The sequence below is a fragment of the Tympanuchus pallidicinctus genome, unplaced genomic scaffold, assembly GCF_026119805.1.
Source record: "Tympanuchus pallidicinctus isolate F22 unplaced genomic scaffold, pur_lepc_1.0 scaffold28, whole genome shotgun sequence".
Classification (NCBI taxonomy): Eukaryota; Metazoa; Chordata; class Aves; order Galliformes; family Phasianidae; genus Tympanuchus; species Tympanuchus pallidicinctus.
The window spans coordinates 5916524-5934918 of NW_026294745.1; the positions used below are offsets into that span (position 1 = coordinate 5916524).

At 44.9% G+C, this 18395-nt stretch overlaps 1 protein-coding gene across 1 annotated transcript; it reads left to right on the top strand.

Moving 5' to 3' along the window:
- The first annotated feature begins 528 nt into the window (after positions 1-528).
- On the top strand, positions 529-18333 carry ANKLE2 (ankyrin repeat and LEM domain containing 2). The gene is given in 14 exon segments (XM_052690877.1): positions 529-654; positions 657-918; positions 4976-5456; positions 6702-6889; positions 7473-7666; positions 7837-8025; positions 8296-8418; positions 8792-8858; positions 9526-9707; positions 10783-10889; positions 11743-11936; positions 12394-13117; positions 13674-13805; positions 15420-18333. Coding segments are annotated over 14 exon segments (3207 nt in total). The 3' UTR covers positions 15658-18333.
- The last annotated feature ends 62 nt before the right edge of the window (positions 18334-18395 follow it).

The window sequence follows — 18395 nt, forward strand, 5'->3', positions numbered from 1 at the left end:
GAAAGAGTTCGTCACTGTCTTCGTTCTTATCTTTTTTTCCCCCGATGATTTTTTACTACACCGCAGGCGCCGGTCCTGCTATTCGCATTCGCTCCTCAGCCGGAGAGGAGCGCTGCGAGCGGAGCGACGGGGCGCCGAGCCGCCGGCAGCTGCAGCGCAGCGAGCGGGAGAGCGGAGCGCGGAGCTCCGCCAGCAGGGGGCGCCAGCGGCCCCGCGAGAGCTGCGAGGAGCGGCGACGTTTACAGAGAAAAGCCTCCCCGCGGTGAGCTCCGGGCGATCCGCGCTGCGCTCGGCGCCTCCCGCGGGGCCCCGCCACCCTTCAGGCGCCGAACTCCCGTTTTACACCGGACTTCCTCTCGGCGGGCCGGCCGTAGGAGCGCGGAAGGCCGCGGGGATCGGCGCCGGAGGAGCGGAGGCCAGGGCGCGGCGCTCCGTCCGGAAGCAAGCGCGGAGGTGAGCAGCGGGGCCGAGAGACGGGCAGCACCGCTTCGCGCGCGGCGGGAACGCGCGGGCGGCGGCCCTCCCGCCATGCCTCGCGGCCGCGTTGCCGCGCGACGGGTGCTGCGGCGCTGTATGGCGCGGCGCGGGGCGGGGCGGAGGGCCGGAAGCCGGGAGGCCGCCGAGGTACCGTGCCCGGAGGCCGGCGTCTGCGCGCGGCGGGCAGGCGGGCGGGCCGGGGCATGGAGCGCTGGGCCGGGGCGGCCGGCGGCGGCGGCTGGGGCTCGCTGTGGGACGGCGGCTGGGGCCGCTGGCCGGCCTGGGAACTGCTGGCCGCCTGCGCGCTGATCGGCGCTGTGGGCTGGCTGCTGCGGCTGCTGGACGGGCGGACGGGCGGGCGCGGGGCGCCGCCGGAGGGCCTCCGTTGCCCGACCCCGCGCGGCGAAGCGGAGAGAGCGCGGCGCGGCGGGAGCCGACCAGGTGAGAGCGGCGGGACGGCCGGGGCTCCGCGCGCAGTGGGAGCCGAGCGCGGGCCGGCCGCGCCGGGGATCGCCCGATCTGCGGCCCTCGGTCACGGGCGGCGCCCCGCGGGCCCGGCACAACTCCGGCCGCTCCTCGCGTCTCGCGCTGCGTCCCCCTCGGCGCCGCCTTTCCCGCACCTCGTTCTCGGTTCGCCCGCGTCCGCCGCGCGGGGCGGGACCGGCAGCCGAGCGGCCGCAGGCGGTGCGCTGAGCTCCGGCCGCTCCTTGGCGCCGCGTCCTCCCGTGGGCGCCCGGCCGGGCGTGTCCCGAACCCGGGCTGGGGGAAAACGAGGATGTTCGTGTGTGCGGTGCTGCGCGGCGCTGCGATTAAGCTGCTCGTTTTGATAAGCGGGACGGCAGAGCCGTGTTGCTGTGCTCTGGTGTCGGTGGTTCGTTCTGTCCCGGTATCGATCTTAATTTCTGGAAGCGGATCCTGTTCACGTTGTTGCCGCGAGCAAAGAGAAACGCGTTTTTGCCCCGTTGTGCTTTGTTAGGCAGAGCCTCCGAAGGGCGGTGGCGGCTCCGCTGGGTGCGGGGCGGGGCGGCCCTGCAGGATGGGGGGGGAGCGGGGGGTGCAGCTGCCTGCAGTGCCTGAAGGCACTGAGCACCGCCGGGCTCGTGTCATCCCCGCTGCCATCCGTGCAAAGCTGTCACGTAATTGCCTTAAAACAGACGAGTGTGTGGGGTTGCAAGGCACGCTTCTGATTTGGATGGGTAAAAATAGGCGGTGCCTTTAAAAATTAATACGTTGTCATCAGTTTCTTCGGTGTTCTGTTGCTTTTTTAAGTGAACTATAGGGATCTTAAAAATAAACCATATTTTTTTTGAAAGAGTGTGAATTACACAACAAAACAGCTGCAGTGTGGAAGGCCGAGTACCCATGTGGTCCATCATCGTGTTGATTAAAAAAAGTTGGTCTCTGCTGCTCGAATAAATGAACTGCTCTGGAGCATTCTGGGCAGTGTTGCTCCGAGGAAATTGCCCGCTGATTCCCAGCAGGGAAATACATTGCTGTGAGACATGCAGGCAGCTCGGCTGGATGCCACCTCTAGCCGTTGGGTGACAGAGCCATCCACAGAACTGACCTCTGCAGTGCTGTCTGTGCTCAGGGCCGTAACCCGAGGGCTGTTTGCTCCCCTGGCTGTCTGCTGTGTCACCTCGCTTTTGGATTGGGTTGTGTGCAGTCTACAACATGTGAAATGGACACATGAAATGAGTTCTGCTGCTGCTGCTGCTGAATTCTGGGCAGTAATCCAACTAGAACATAAGACACCAGAAAAATTGGTCCTTTACTGTGTTTTTTTGCTGAACTACATGCCGGGAGAAGGGTTTTGTGTGCCTGCACGTTGTGTGTCTATGGTTATGCAGGTTCCAGCGTCTGCTCTCATGCAGTGTTTAGAATGGCCCTGCTGGTTCTGAACCCTGAAACAGGAGCATTTCCTGAATTAATTCTTCAGGCTTTATAGAATATTATCTTAAATTATTTTCATTGAAATGTTTCTACCATAAACTCTCCTGCTCTTAAGTTTTTACCGTTATTGTGGTTTTGCAGTCAATCTCCAAAAGAAAACTATCAATCAGAATAGCAATTTCTGATATTCCCTTACGTGACTTCATGACTTTATCCCTTAATTAAAAGACAGCAACATAAAACTACCAAAAGAAACCTCAAAATACTTGAAGATTAAGTGTCAAATGAAAGTGAGAAGGTGTGTCAGCCCGGTCTGTGTGGGCTCAGCCATGGGCAGGCAGGCGATGGCAGGAGGCTACGTGGCTCCAGAGCTGCTGGGGAGGGGGAATGCAGTGGGGCTCATTTCCTGAAGCTGCCCTGCCCTCACTTCCCATGCTTCCAGTGTGCTTCTGCTTCATATTGATGAAAGAACCTGCGGCTGAGGCAGGTGCTCTAAGCACAAGTTTGAAATCAGACCTTAAAAGAAAACACTGTGCACAGAAGATAGCGCACACTCATACACGCGTACACATGCGTATACACACACCTATACCTGCCAGGCTGTGCTACTTGGAATCGATCTGAAGTTTGACACTAGCTTTGTTTTCATGGTATTTCCTAGTTTCAGAAGCATAATAGCTTTGAATTCAGTCTCTGGCAGGATTTCGCTTGGCTATTATCACTGCTGCAAGAAGCTAGGCAGGCACCAGTTTTTTTTATATTAAGAGGTTCTTTACCAACTAAATCTTGGACAACTTAATATGCAAAGTAGTCACGTACAGTTTGTGGGTGTATTTTGTGATAAGGCTGCAGGCAGTACATGTGGAAAAAAAGAAGTGGTGGCTGTGCAGTTGTGTGAGAAAGGTGAGATTTTGGAGTTTGTTCTGAGCTGGAATGCTGGCAGGAGGGCTCAGCTGTTGGGGCGCAGTGTCTGCAGGGCTGCAGCCCGCTCTGTTCTGTGCAGTGCTTGCTGGCTCAGCGCTGCGTTGGTTTCCCAGAGGGCCTCACACGTCTTGGTGCATCTTCTGGTTGGTGCTGAGGGCTGCTTGCAACACTGCTGCTAAAGCAGGGAGCACTTGAGCCGATGAGGTGTTTCACTACCGCGTTCAAACACCGCCATAATGGCTTTAAACGGGAAGAGGGGAGATTTAGACTAGATATTAGGGAGAAATTCTTTACAGTGAAGGTGGTGAGACACTGGAACAGGTTGCTCAGAGAGGCTGTGTAGATGCCTCCACCCCGGAAGCATCGAAGGCCAGACTGGCTGGGGCTGAGAGCAACCTGCACTGCAGGGAGGTGTCCCTGCATACAGCGAGGGGCTGGAAATAGGTGATCTTACAGGTCTCTTCCAACTCAAACCATTTTAAGATTGTAGAAAATCCTTTGCTTTGAATAGAAGGGCACAGTCTCACTGACCTGTATCTCTATGTGCAAGTACAACCATTTCAATAACATTTTTACTTGTGAAGCAGTAGCTTGCTTGAGTTGATCCTAAAGATGCTGTGAGTGCCAGCACGGGGCACGGCCTGGTGGGGCAGTGAGGGAAGACCAGCACTGCGAGGGCTGTGGCTGTGTGAGCATCTCGGTCCTAAAGCTGTCACTGCTAACAGCGTGCAGCAGGAGGAAGGCACAGCTCTTGTGGTTGGATGTAGTATCTAATGAAATGACATGGAAGCTTCGTATGTTACTGAGCTCTCCGAATCCTCTATTTTCAGTTGTTTTTTTAGGGTCAGAGGTTTCTCACAGCAGGGAATTGTGTTGGCATTGTGATGCTTTCAGTGTCTCTTTGCTGCTTGTGCAGAAGCTGCGGGTGTGTGGACAAGATGGAGGAAGGTGAGCAGGAGCACTGAGTGTCACACTGGAAAGAAGGATTTCCCTGTGGAAATAGAGAAATTTTTACATTTCTGCTCTAAGTTAGGGAGGGAAACCTGGAAAGGTCAGCTGCTCCACTTTCCTGACTGTTTGATCACGGAACAGGAGCTGGGAAAAACCAAGTTGTGTCAATAGTTCCAGCCTTGAGTCGTTGCCAGAGGCAATGCCCTGGCTGCTGCCTCACACGTGTGTGTTATGTTTTTCAGTGAGAAATTCTTCCTGCAATAGAGACAGCCATGCTCCAGCTGTAGGGGCTGTCTAACCAGCACTGTACTGCAGCCATGTGGCCTTCTGCCTCGTTTTATGCGCAGGTTGTTGCTTTCTTGACAGGACTGAAATAATATCTGTCATCAATTTTCAGATACAGATGTTCTGGGTTAAATTTTCACAGTGACATAAATGTTCTGGGTTAAATTTTCACAATGAATGTCCTAATGAAACTTAAAAGGAGCAAAAGAGAACAAAATGTATGTTGTAAATACTCTTTCGGGTAGGCACAAGAGGAGGAAGAAACAGTGTAAGTCTGATGGCTTAAACACTGTTAATGAGTTGGAAAACATTTTGCCTTCTCTGTAACTGCATTAATCTCATCGGAGTCAGAAAAATTAAGAGACACTTTTTTTATTTGGTTTAATACAGCATTAAAATAATAGGAAAAAGACTTTGCAATTGATCTCATCTTTTTCTCCTCCAGGTCGGATAACGATGGATGCGATCTTATCCCGCTTGAAGCAGCTCAGCCCTGATGAGCTTAGAGAAGAAGTTGTAAGAGCGGGGCTGAAGTGTGGGCCTGTCACCTCGACTACCAGGTTTATCTTTGAGAAGAAATTGGCTCAGTTTTTATTGGAGCAGCAAGGAACGTTGGAAGGAGAAGGGTCTGCGTGGTCAGAGGGGGCTGCTGGGAGCGACCCGTCCCATGGCACACACACAGCTTTGAAAACTACTGCAGTGAATCACAACCATCATGGAAGCGTGTCTGAAGAGGTCGACTTTGGGTACTGTGTCGGGCTGAACCCTCCAGAAGAAGAAGCTGTGGCACACATGAACTGTTCAGCTCCAGCCTGTGGGGCAGGGCATGCTGGCTCACAAGGCAGTGCTCAGACACCATCCAGAGACCCTCCGCTGTACTACGGCGTGTGCCCCGTCTATGATGACATCCTGGCAAGAAATGGCAAGTAGCATCTGTGTGCTCCTCAGATCTGCTCAAATCCAGTGTGTGCTTCTTGTGGCAGGCAGTATAAGGAAATACTCTTTCCTCAGCAATGATTTCCATAGCATTCAGTTGCATATCGTTGTCAGTTGAGGTTGGTATAAGCAGGTAGAAACCAAGTGTGGGCAAAAAGTGTTGGCAAAGCATGAATGCAAATGATTTCAAGTGATCAAAATTGTTATGACTCCATCTTTTTTCTTCTTTGAGAAAGGGAGAGAGAAAATTAGTAGTAGCAGCCTTGCAAAAAAAAAGAAATAATTTCTCTTGTGTGTGCTTTAATTGGCAGGAATTAATTATGGACATATCTGAATTAGTACTGAAATACTAAACGTCAGGCTAATATTTGAAAGGACTAAGCTTTATTATTAACAAATGTATCTTATGGATGGATATGTATTTTATGTATTTTATTCTGTTTATAATTATGGACCTAAATTGAAATTTTATTCTGTGAAGTCTTTCTAACAATCTCTGTAGTCAAACAGACTGAGACTGAGAGTCCAGTGGTGCTTAGGTACTGCAGTGAGGAGACAGATGTTAAAGAAGATGTTACAGGAGGTGATCAATAGCATTAACATTAATTGATTTTAGTAGCATGGTTACTTAAAGTTTAGAATTAATGTTGTGCTCTCAGTTGACTCATTTCAGTCACTTTGGAAAATCAGGATGGTCCTCTGAGGCACTGGGATTTGTTCTCGTTCCAACGACATTCGGATGTCTTCAGTTGAACAAAGTAACTTAAATGCAAAGGGAGAGGAAGGAGAAGGGTTTGATGAATATCAAAGGTTCTTTTTAGAGGTTCTTACAGTGATGGCAACGGGTCACTTGGTAGTTGAACTCTCTGTAGAGAGCAACAGGGACAGAAATGCAGGGTGAATAAACTCCTGGTTCGCTTTTCAGTCTAGGTGTGAAATGCTCTCTTGTTGATGTAGGCTCACCTGTATGAAACAGACGCTCACATCTGATGAATGTGAAGGTCTGAGCACTGTACAGATATCCCCTGATGTCCCCTGCAATGTGTAATATTCTTCTATTCAGTTTTCTAGAGGTAAAGTTTAAATAGACTTTGATTTTTTGGCCATGTTTGTAGAGAAACCAAACTGTGAGGATGGCTTGATAATTTCAGTCTGTTTCTATGAACAAATCTGAGATTACTTGAATAGCTGAATATTGAATAGCTTGAATTGTGGCTGTACTGTGTTTCAGAGAGAATACACGTTTATGAAGATAAGAAGGAAGCTCTCCAAGCTGTGAAGATGATTAAAGGTTCACGATTTAAAGCGTTTTCAAACAGGGAAGATGCTGAGAAATTTGCTAAAGGAATCTGTGATTACTTTCCATCTCCAAGCAAGTCCTCTCTGTGTTTGTCTCCGATGAAAACAGGATCACTGAACAGAGGTTTGGAGGATATTCATCTGTGTACAGCAGACACAAAATAGAGTGGTAATTTTTTGAGAGAAGGGAATCAGTCCCTTCATTAGCAGTGTGCTAATAACAGGAAAAAAATTCAGAGCGGTATTTTGAAACCTCTGACTACTTTGAAATGGGCCTGATGGTAAATTTGTAACTTTTAAAAAATGATGATAGTTGTACAGTTTTGCTTGGAGTTTACACTAAAAAATACTGCTTCTCTTCTGAAGCTGAAATGTTAACAGGCTGCATGGACGGGAAGTTCTTGTTGAACTTTCATTTCAGGCTTGGGTGGGAGCAGGCTGGTTGTTGTGAGGCTGTTTTAGACTTTATTTTGGACTAAAAAACTCTATAGGTCAATTATGTTGTATTTTCTTCCCTACCTCCTATCACTACCAGGGTCTTAAAATGCCAATAATCTGTTTCTTTTTTTTTATTTTTTAAAGAAACTTCTTTACATTAAAGATGCAAAGCTAATAGATAGTTTGGATTAAATGCTTATGCTGGTGGCATGAAAATAGCGATCACTGAAAAGAGAGCAGCTAGAAGCATGACACTTGTGTTTTAATAGATGGCTTATGCTCACTTGAGATGGAAACTGCTAACAAGGAAAGGGCCAACAGTTACAAAAGTCCACGTACCCAGGATCTTACTGCTAAGCTTCGGAAAGCTGTGGAGAAAGGAGACGTATCAACATTTTCAGAACTTATTTGGAGTAATCCTCGCTATCTTATTGGATCTGGAGACAATCCAACAGTTGTACAGGTAAAATAAATACATAAGTAAATGTACATCTCCAAGTTCTGGTCTAGTAATATGAGTTTGAGGCCTGATAAGTGTAACTGGGATGGATGTGCTTCCCTGCTTTTCCTTCTTCCCTGTGTGCAGGTGTAAGCAAGCAGTTGGATTTCAGTTAGTTCTGATTTATTTTTCAGGAGGGGTGCAGGTACAACGTCATGCACGTTGCTGCCAAGGAGAACCAGCCTGCTATCTGCCAGCAGTTATTGGAGACTCTGGAAAATCCTGAATTCATGCGGCTCATGTATCCGGACGACGACGACACGATGCTAAGGAATCGCATCCGGTACATCGTTGACCTTTACCTCAATACACCGGATAAAATGGTGAGACTTGGGATGTGGGGCAGTTCCTGATGCCTGTGAAAGCTACCAGAAGGAAACAGAAGGGAGAAGAAAAGAGGGAAGGGACCATTTTAGCAAAAGAGAGCTGGTCATGGGTTTTATGGGTTTTAACAGTCGTTGTTCCACAGTGCTATGGGAAAGGATCTGTTATGGGCCCTGTTTGCTTGCTTACCCTAGCTTCAAAACAAAACATACGGTACTGATTTTATGATGTTTTCAAATACATGTGAATTTTCTCTCTTAATGTCACAGGGATTTGATACTCCTTTGCATTTTGCCTGCAAGTTTGGCAATTTGGATGTGGTTAATGTGCTTACCTCACACCCGGCTATTGTAAAAAACTCAAGGAATAAATATGATCAAACTCCAGCAGAAGTAAGTCTGTCCGTGTCCACAACAAAGTCAAATGCCAAAGCAGGGTTTTTCAACTTTGAACATTCACAGACTGCTTCTTTCACAGGCTGAGCTGCCAGTGCCATGTTCAGAATGAAAATCTCTGGGAACATTGCAAATATTTTGTGTTGATTATCTCTAGAGCAAAGTTCTGGATGTTAGCATTCACTGCTTTTTGTTTATGGTCCATCTTTTATGGATAAGTGTGTACTGTAGTGGTCAGTTACACTCTGAATTAAAAGAACTGGATGAAATGGGTGAAGGCCAATAGTGTGGCTATTGAGAAATACCTTGCAGTTGATTGGAAATTGATGTCTTTTGTTTTATTAGTAAAACACTAATGTTTTATTAACAGGTAGTTTGTGAGAGAAGCAAGAATAAATCTGCAGAATTGAAAGAAAAACTGAGAGAGTATTTGAAAGGTCAGTATTCAGTTTAAACTACATCAGGCATGTGACATACTCTGTCAGACTCTCAGTGTTTTCTGTTGGTTTTCTGTTGCATTCCTGTCCATAAGAGATGCTGCTGTACAGTACTGTAAAAATCAGAGAAGCTCTAAAACTGACTGGGAACAGAAAACTTACTGTGTCTTTTAAATTATGTGGTTGGTACTCGTACTGTATGGATTGCAGGGTTTTCCTCATAGCTCTCTGTAACATAGGCATTATTTTATTCAGCATGGCTCCAGCAGAAAACATTTCTCCTAAATCAAACAGAAGACCTCCACGGTCCAGAGGTTCCTTGGTCATGTTTGATGTCCATGTGGTTTCCCTGACATGAAAGTCTTCCCTCTCTGTCACATGCAAGTTCGGGCATCTGTAAAACAGGCTTTGAAGCTGAGTGAAAATCCTTTAGAAACTGTTGTATGTATCAGTGCATGTATTTTTGCATTTGAGACAGAAGGGAGCCTGGACTGGGATCTGCAAGCAGCCAATAAACACTGAAACAGTGAATTTGAATTATATTTGAGTTTTACCGATAAAGTGAAGTCAGATTAAGGTTAAGTATACAGGTGTATTGTTCTTCTAGGAGGAAAGAGCAAGCTGATGCAAGATCAGCTTAAGAAAGCTGGGCATTGTTTCATTCCAGGTCGATACTATGTGCCACTCCTGAGAGCAGAAGACAACTCCTCAGCTCCTGTGATCGGGGCGCCGTGGTCACCGGATCAGACAGATGAAAGTCCCCAGGCAGCTTTGTCCAGGTACACGGGCAGCCCCAAAGATCCCGTGTTGTCCATACGAGCTTTCGCAGGCCCCATGAGTCCCTCCAAGGTAAGGAGCTGAAGAGAACTTCGTGTGACGTCGGTGCTGTTTAGTGAAGGTGGAGCTGTGGATGGGATTAAAAAAATTCTTGGTCTCCTTTCTAGAATGTTTGAAGCACTTCAACTTTACTTACTGAATTCATGTGGATGTTTTTTGGCAAGCAAACAGTAGATATTGGATAGTTCTAGAAGAGTTGTGCTTGTATAGTAGAAAACAGTCTTTTTTTTTTCAGGTGGAACACTGGAATACCAGTTATATGTGTTGTAAATCAGTAGGCATTTAGTGAGTCATTTGCTTCATATGAGCATGTGGGCAGTAGGGCAGCTGCAGGTACAGTGGGAGCATGAGATGTCGTGTGATGTTTGAGCTCTTCCAGGTCTGAGTTTCACTGCAATGCTTACTGTGTTCTTTTCTTCTAAAGATGCTCTTTGGTCAGTTTTCTGTTCACCTGACAGAAATGTGAACATGTTTTATACTCTGAAAAAATTTGTATGTTGTGTAAGTAAGGCGTTATTTTGATTGCTGGCAGATACTTCTGATGCCTGAACATAAAGGCATAAAGCTTGGGAGTTTGCAGAAATCCCTTCATTCCCTTTAGGAGTTCAAACAGCAGGAACATGTTACAGTAACTGATTCCAGTCTGTGGAACCAGCAAAATGTATATGAGAACACCTTTGTGCCTTGGAAAGTACTGACCAGGAGTGTGTGTCATGAAATGAAAGTGCAGTGTTGTAAGACATGCCTCTTATTTCCCACTGCACACAAATGAAAACCAGTTAGACTTCATATCTAGCCAGGTTGCTTAGAGGTGGTTATATATCATTGTCATTCTTCTAATAAGCAAGCAGTTACGAGACCACAGAAGTAAGGTATGAGATGTATCAGTAAACATACAGGGAGGAGTATCTGCCTTTAGATCCCTGGTGAGACTTTTGTAGTGAGAGTTGAGCAATACCAGTGGCAGAAGCTGAGTCCGAGCACAGCAAAATGTTTTCTAGAGCTATAGGGAAGCATTTAGCACTGATTAACTTCCATGTTGGGGCAGAGTTGGGTGGGTTTTAAAAAACTATTTCTTTTTTTAAAGGCTGAAGAATTTCGCAGGCTGTGGAAGACTCCACCCCGAGACAGAGCTGGCTTCTTTCACAACGTCAGGAAATCTGATCTGGAAAGAGGTGTTGAAAGAGTTGGAAGGTATCTAATGGAGTATCAGCACAGAAAATTAACAATAGAGTAATTAAAAGCAAAACAATTGTACTGAGTTGGATAGTAAAACACACTCTTTAGGCAAATATTGCTGGAAGTATTTTATGAAGTATATTGCAGTTGGATTTTTTTACTGCACTTCTGTCTAAACAGAATAGTTCAGGTAAAAACATGGGACCTGGTTTGGCTGTCCAGCTTTGGAAGTAAAAAGATATTTAAGTTGTTACTGATGATACGTATAGAATGTTTTTCTCAAATTCAAATCCCAGGAGATTTAAAGCTATGCACAGGGTACTTCCCCTGTTAAAAGATAGCTGAATGGAAAGTTCCCAATGCAAATGTTCTGCCTTACTGAGCTGTGTTGCAGTGTCCTTGCTGTTGAAACGCTTTGTATCAGCAGCACCTGCAGAAATCATACCTTGCTATAAGTGCCCTGCATTTCTTCCTTTAAGTCAGCCTTTGCTCCCTACTTTCTTCCATTCCCAATTAAAAAAAGCTACTGAATGGAGTCTTGTTCAAATTTTGCCTACATTAGTGTGGATTCATCTCTGTCTGATGTCTGGATACAATCAGATTAAAAACAGCAATATGTACACTGCTAAATGTAAAAACAAGAAAAAAATGGAAAACTGGTCTAGAAAAAGTAGATTACAGCATGCTTGGTAACAACGTGTGTGTGTCAAGTGTGTGTTGTTGCAGACTGTTGATTGCTGCAGAATTCTGTTGCCTACTTGCATATTTATATTCCTGCTAATAGCTGATAAAATGTGTTCAGAAAAAGTTATTGTCAAAATAATATTCATGTCTTCACAAATGATTCGTTTTATTTTATTTATTGCAGGGAGTTAGCTCATGAACTGGGGTTCCCGTGGGTTGAATACTGGGAATTTCTGGGCTGTTTTGTTGATCTGTCTTCCCAGGAGGGGCTGCGAAAATTAGAAGAGTACCTGAGCCATCGGGAAATGAGCGAAAAGGCTCAGCAAGAAACAGGGGAAAATGAAACCTGCAACAGATACAAAACGCCACATCCTTCTGGTAAGGACAGGGAAATGTTACAAACAACAGGGTGTACCTAGGGAGAAGAGGGAGGGGAGAAAGCACGGTGTCCAGGGAGACTGTTCACCTGTTGTGGTTGCTGTTGTTCATCTGTTATCCAAACGGTCTGATTATATTGTTGAAAAAGTAGCTAAGGACAACATGGATGTGGGAGAATTAGAACAGCTCTCAGAAGATGTCCTTTATGTGATTGTAGCCCCTAAGTGAAATTCCTGTAAGAAGACCTCCCTACTTGCAGTATATTTTTTACTCAGAGCATTTGGAAATTCCTTGGTAGAGCATGGAATTTTGTAATCCACAGATAGTGAATAAGTAACTTCTTAAAACAGAATAATAACCCTTTGCACTTTGTGGTGAAAGGTGTGTTTTTGTTCCCACTTTACTTGATAGGAGTTGCAAGTCTTTTTACACATTATTCTTACTAAATTATTTCCAGGCAAGAGTAAAAAGTGCTGCAATTCTATTTCTGTTGGAGCATTTTTGGATGAGGATGATGATGACATGAGCTTAGAAGAAATTAAAAACAGACAAAACGCAGCACGGAATAACAGCCCACCTGTTGTGCTGAAGGAACCCAGCATTGATGCTATTGGAGATGCTGAGTGTGAAATCTTGTCAATGGAGCACACCAGAAACATCATAGAAACATCAGCTCAGCCCAGGCACTATGAGAAGGGGGGTTCTTCCAGCAAAAATGGGTTTTGTAACCCTGTGGCCAGCGAAAGGATAATTGGTGACAGAAAGCATGTGCATGACGGAGAAGATTGCCTTGTATCACCTGTTTGCAATTTAATGTCAGAATTTGAAAGCTTAACATTCCAGCCACAAGCGGGTGCAGGAGAATCAAATACCATCAGTGAAAAAATTAAGAACGAGAGAATTCTGCCTGAAAGAACAAGCCAGGTTAGAATACCCAAGGACTGGCTGGATAAATCCTGCTACGCAGCTTCACCAGCGAGTTCTTCTGAGCCAAGCGTTACAGGGAAGCCTGGAGAGACCAAGCTAAGGACAGAATATAAAATGCAGTCAGGAAGGGAAAGATTGTCTGTGGAATCTGGAATCCAGCCTAATGAGGCACAACAGTCTCAAGAACCTGCCCAGAAATTTCTGCTGAAGACTTCACCGCCAAACGACAACTCTACGAAATTATTTCTGCTTGGGTACGTATTATTTCTGCCCTGTGTTCCGTATATGCAAAATGAGATACTTAACTGTAATGTCATCACCAGCAAGGTTGAAATCATGTGATACTAAGCAACAACTCATTTATTAAGTACTCCAACGTTTGTACAGTAGCCACGTAGTTCTCTTGCAGTTAATGACCTAACTCTAGCTAAAACACAAGGAGCAGAAGAACCTCTTTGTTTCCTAGTTACATTTGCAGCAGACTGCTGTTTACCATTCACCTGCCAGGCTTGGAACCTTGTGGAGAGCCCGACTCAGATTAATATAAGTGTTCACCACTCTTGGCATGTCCTCAGATTACATGTTCAGAGGTTTGTTGTTTTTTTTTTTCAAATGAGGCTGCTGCATAGTAAAGGGCAGTCATTTACTTCTGAGTCTGCTGAGAAGTGTTCCTAGAGAAGCTAAGGAAGTTCAGAGAGGAACACTGCCGATTTGTTTGCTTTTATTAGAATAACAAGTGCTTTGGAATTGGGATGTCACTGCCTGCACAAAGGTGTAGTTCTCCTTTCATCTGGTTCTGTGTTATTCTAGGGAGCGTCCATCAAAGCTGGACAGTGACGTCTTGGCAGCTATCGAAGCAGTACAGATCGATTCCCAGAAGTACCCTGCCATTTACAGATGGAAACACGAGGTGCAGTCCTACACTTCAGCTGACAGGCAAAGGTATTTCTGCAAAGTCAAACAAATGAGCTGAAATATTGTTTTCAGTGGGTTAACTGCGGAACAGCTTCAACAGTTAGGATTTCAGGCCTCACTACTCACAAAAACCTCATTAGGAATACTGAACTGCATTAGCTATAGATGTGCTTCAGTAATTAGCACGATATTTTGGCTGGTATCTGTTAATAAGGAAAGTTTACTGGTTCAATCAAAATTCCTCAGAGCATGCTGCAGTTCCTAGTAACCTCAGCATCTCTGTACAGGCTACGCAGACAGAAAGCAAGGCTTTCAGTAGCACAAGTGTTTTCTCCTTGGTCAAGGTGCCAAGTTGCTGATTTATTAATTAGGTCCAAGGAAGGATTCATGCAGTAACAATAACAGTGGTGGTAATTCCGTTGTGGATGCAATACAGTAATGTTGCACTGTTTTCAGGGGCTGATGTGCAGGGGGATGTTCATTCAGTATTTTCATGCATCTTATTTTACATTCTGTGACCCTATTCCAAAGGAATGAATAATGTCAACTACAGAATGTGGTCAGTTTTTAGAAAGAATGTCACTGTAAGCTACACAAATAATGGTAACAGTAGTTGGTGTGCCTGAATAGGTACTGTGCACATTTATACATTTTATTTTGAGTGCAGTTGCTTTGGGGTACAGATGAGGAGCAGGAGAAGCTGCGTGTGTGCCAGGCACCTGGAAACAAACAGCAGCTTCTGGCTGTGTTTCAAAGAGCACACTGAAATAGAGCCATTAAGTACTGGTGGGAGAAAACATCCATTTCCAGTGGGGTAGAGATAGTTAGGCAGTTATTTCTTATGCCTGGTTCATGCAGTGTCCTTGTTCCACTCCTTCACTTTTCAGAGTCAAATTCTCTTGTTCCCCGCCTGCTGTGGTTAATCTTATGAAATAGGCTAATTAATAGGCTTCTTTTTCATTCTTACTCCAATGTCTGAGAGGTTCAATGCGTTCTTCTAAAGTGCTAAAACTGCATGTAAGACTTTTAGGTGTAATCACTGTTCTATCACATAACAATGTTTAAAAACTATGCCTTGAACTAATTATTTGACAGTGCCAAAGCTTGCTCTGTCAGCTCCTTCATTGTACAGTGGTACCTCTGCCTAAAGCAAAACACAAAGACCAGAGCTGTCTGATAAAAGTAATTCAAAAGGTTTTAAATTAGCTGCATCCGTACGTATTAATAACCTTAATATATTTGTTGTATCCACCTTATCTTATTACCTGTGTGGCAGCCACCACAAGGAGAACTTGACAAAAGAAGGGGGGGAGAGAAATCATACTCATGCCTGTAGCTGTGGCACTGACTGAGCCATGGTCAGCTTTGATCCTGAAGCCTTTTTCTTGAGATGCTTCACAAATACACACCTATTTCTTAATGGCATTTTGGAGCAAATTGCATCTCGCTCGTTAAGCAACACGTCTCAATAAATGGCACATACTGTGCTGTCTCTTTTTCTTCTCAAACCCAGCTACAACCCATTCCAGTTGTTCTCTGCTTGTGCATTTTTTTTCTAAGATTTCTGCAAGGGATTCTGAGGAAAATGACTGCTCTTCTTTTTGCCATTCGTAACGCAAAATGACTTTGTCTTTCTTTCAGCTGGCCAAGTCCATCACTAAAGGGAAGATTCAGGTCCCAAAGCGCAACTGCTGGCCCACCAAATGCTGCAGTGTATTCTAGTCCAGGAAGAAGCAGTCCCATGATGGGAAGTCCGGGGAGCCATGGCAATGCTGCCTCGTTCTCTCCAGATCTGGGGAGCCCTGGCCGCTACAGCCCTGCCTGTGTCAACCACTCTGTGTTAAAACTGCGTTACTTTTCAGAGCCTCCTGCCCACTAAACGACGTTCCGTTTTCCTGAAACTTTAATTGAATTTTCTTTGTCACAGTGAAGGAAAAAAACTACAATGCTACTCAAGTGACACGAGGTTTGCACTCGGCTATTTATTTTTCCTCAATTGAGGACAAATGTATGTTACAAAAACTGAATATATGTCTTTATGTCATATAGGAGATGACAGATTCCTGGTGATATGCAAGAAGTTAGTGAGGTCAGTGCAGTTGTCCAGTAGCTATGGCTTTTCCCTTCTTGCCCCCAGGGCAATGAGCTGAACCTTGTCTAAGAGCTGGTGGCATTTCACTGTCACCTGCTGTCGTTAGCACAACGACCTCATTAGCCCTCAGCAACTTTTCTTTGCTTGGGTAGGCTGAAGGAAGCACATCAGTAAAACCCTACTAGAAACCTTACTAGAAGAAATTAAGGGCAAGATGTAAAATGTTCTTCTGCTTACAGGGGGGATGTGCAACTGGAAAAGCCTGCAACAAAGCCTGGGTGGTGACAGCGTTCCAGTGTGGGGTACCAATGTGGGACCCTTCAACATAGCCAGAAAGGAGGTGTTTCAGCCAGCAGGCTGATGGAGACAGTTGAATACACACACACATAAAATATATATGCACACATACTTCTAGATGTATGCATGTATTTACACAGCAAACCTTGAGTCTTAACCTGAGACTGTTAACATGATGTAATGAGTGTTTTAGTAAAAGGGCACTGTAGAAATACTGGTAATCCTTTCAGTGGTAGCTTGAAGATTTAAAAAAATTAATAGTAGTCGCTTTTTCCCCACAAAAGCTTTTCTCGTTTGCAGAACATAATAATTAGTTATTAAAAGCACATCAGCAATAATTTCAGCAAGTTTACCAGTAATGTACCTTAATGGTGTAGTCTGTAATGCAGTACAGTGCTCTCCAGTGACTCACGATACAGTTCCTCAGTTCCCAGCTGCTAAGAGAGGACTACAGACACTGGCCTACGCATCTGAGCTGCCACTGTGTCTCCAGGCTGGACGTGGGAACCCATTTCTGTTATTCCTTCTTTAACCTCCTGAAAGAATCACTCATTTTGGCTGTACACTGCTGAAGTTTCAAAACTCAAAGGGAGCTTTATGTTTTAAAAAAATAGGCAACCAGTCTTATCCTCACATCCTAAAGCTAACTAGAAAAATTAATTACAACCTGCCAGTGGCGTGCTAGTTAAAAGGATGGGTTGGGATTCACTGGTGCCACAGAGTAAAAGTAACCTTGGACTTTGTAACCTAACTCTACACCTAAGGAGACAGTAACTGCAGGCAGGATGCCATCGCAGTGCTGGGTCACTGGGGCTGACCCACAGAGGCAGGGCAGCAGGAGCCACACGCTGCCACATTCTGTGGCCAGCACACACTGCAGCAGCTGTCCCATGCACCCTTAAACAGGGTTCTTATTTGGTAGAAACCTAAAAAATGCACTTAGTGCTTTTGCAAGCTTAACAGTGCCTTTTGTAACATACATTTTTAATTACACTTTTGTTCTTTTAAAAGTGAAGACGTGTCATCCACTCACTTACTTACAGTGGGGCACAAAAGTTTTTTCTTCTGAAATTTCTAAATTGAAGATATTTTAATGTCTCTTTCTAAGTTTATTTGGTGCAACAGGTCGACACTGTGGAAAAACATTCCTATTTTAGAAATTAATTATTTAAAAGAACTTACTGAGATTCTTCTTTATAATATAAGTCTTTTTTCAATGATCTGGACATCAGGAAGAGCCATTTTACCAAAGGACTGCCCTTCAGTGGTACTCCTGGCACCCAGCTTGGCTGTGGGGGTCATTCCTGAGCAGATATTTAAGAAAAAACATACTCTACGACATAGCTAACTGACTGCTCAGCATTCTGTTGTTGTTTGAGGTCTCTGTGCTCTCCAGGTGCTTTTGCAGGGCCCACAGTCCTACAGCTTTAGTTTTAAAAGGTTTGGGAGGGGTTTGGTTATTTTTAATAATGAATCCAACATAAACGATGTCACTCGTTGTGCAGAAATTATTCCAGTGCTAAATGAAAATAATCACCTGACAACATGGGTAAAAGCATAAAGGCAGATTCCTGTCCTAAGCTGTGCAGAGACCTGGCCCTTCTTAGTTCCTCACAGGGCAACATTGTGCTTTTGTGAAGTTTGTCAGAGCCAGCAGACTGACACTAACAAACACAGTAGTACTTTTTCCTTCTGTCCTTCTTACATTAAGATTTTTTTTTTAATATTTCCATGTATATCACTGCTCTGTTTGTGTGTACACACCGAGCCAGGCAGAGGCACTACCCAGCCCCGCAGCACTTCCCCCCAATCCCCTGCCTTCCACTTTGTAATTTGGTTTGGTTCAGCCCAGAGAATATTTTTTTAATTGTTACACAATTTGCATTACTCCGGTTGTACTGCATTTTAAGAGGTAGTTTTTCTAATAAACAATATATTTAATTCAGCTATTTTTTAAAAGTAGCAGTTTATGTAGCAACTGATCACTCACAGTTGTGAAGAATGGAATTTGTGGAGACACTGAATCAGACTGGGGTTGCTTCAGTTCACTTCTAAAGGTGCAAAAGATCAGGGTTTTTTGTTTGTTGTTTGAATTAGCCAAGTGTCATGTTACAAATACAGTTACTTTGCTTTCTATTCAAAAATAAACGAGTGCTCAAAGTGTCAGGCTGTGTTTGCTTCATGGCAGGAGGTGATAAGCAGCTGGGATCAAGGCCAGGTGCAGGCCA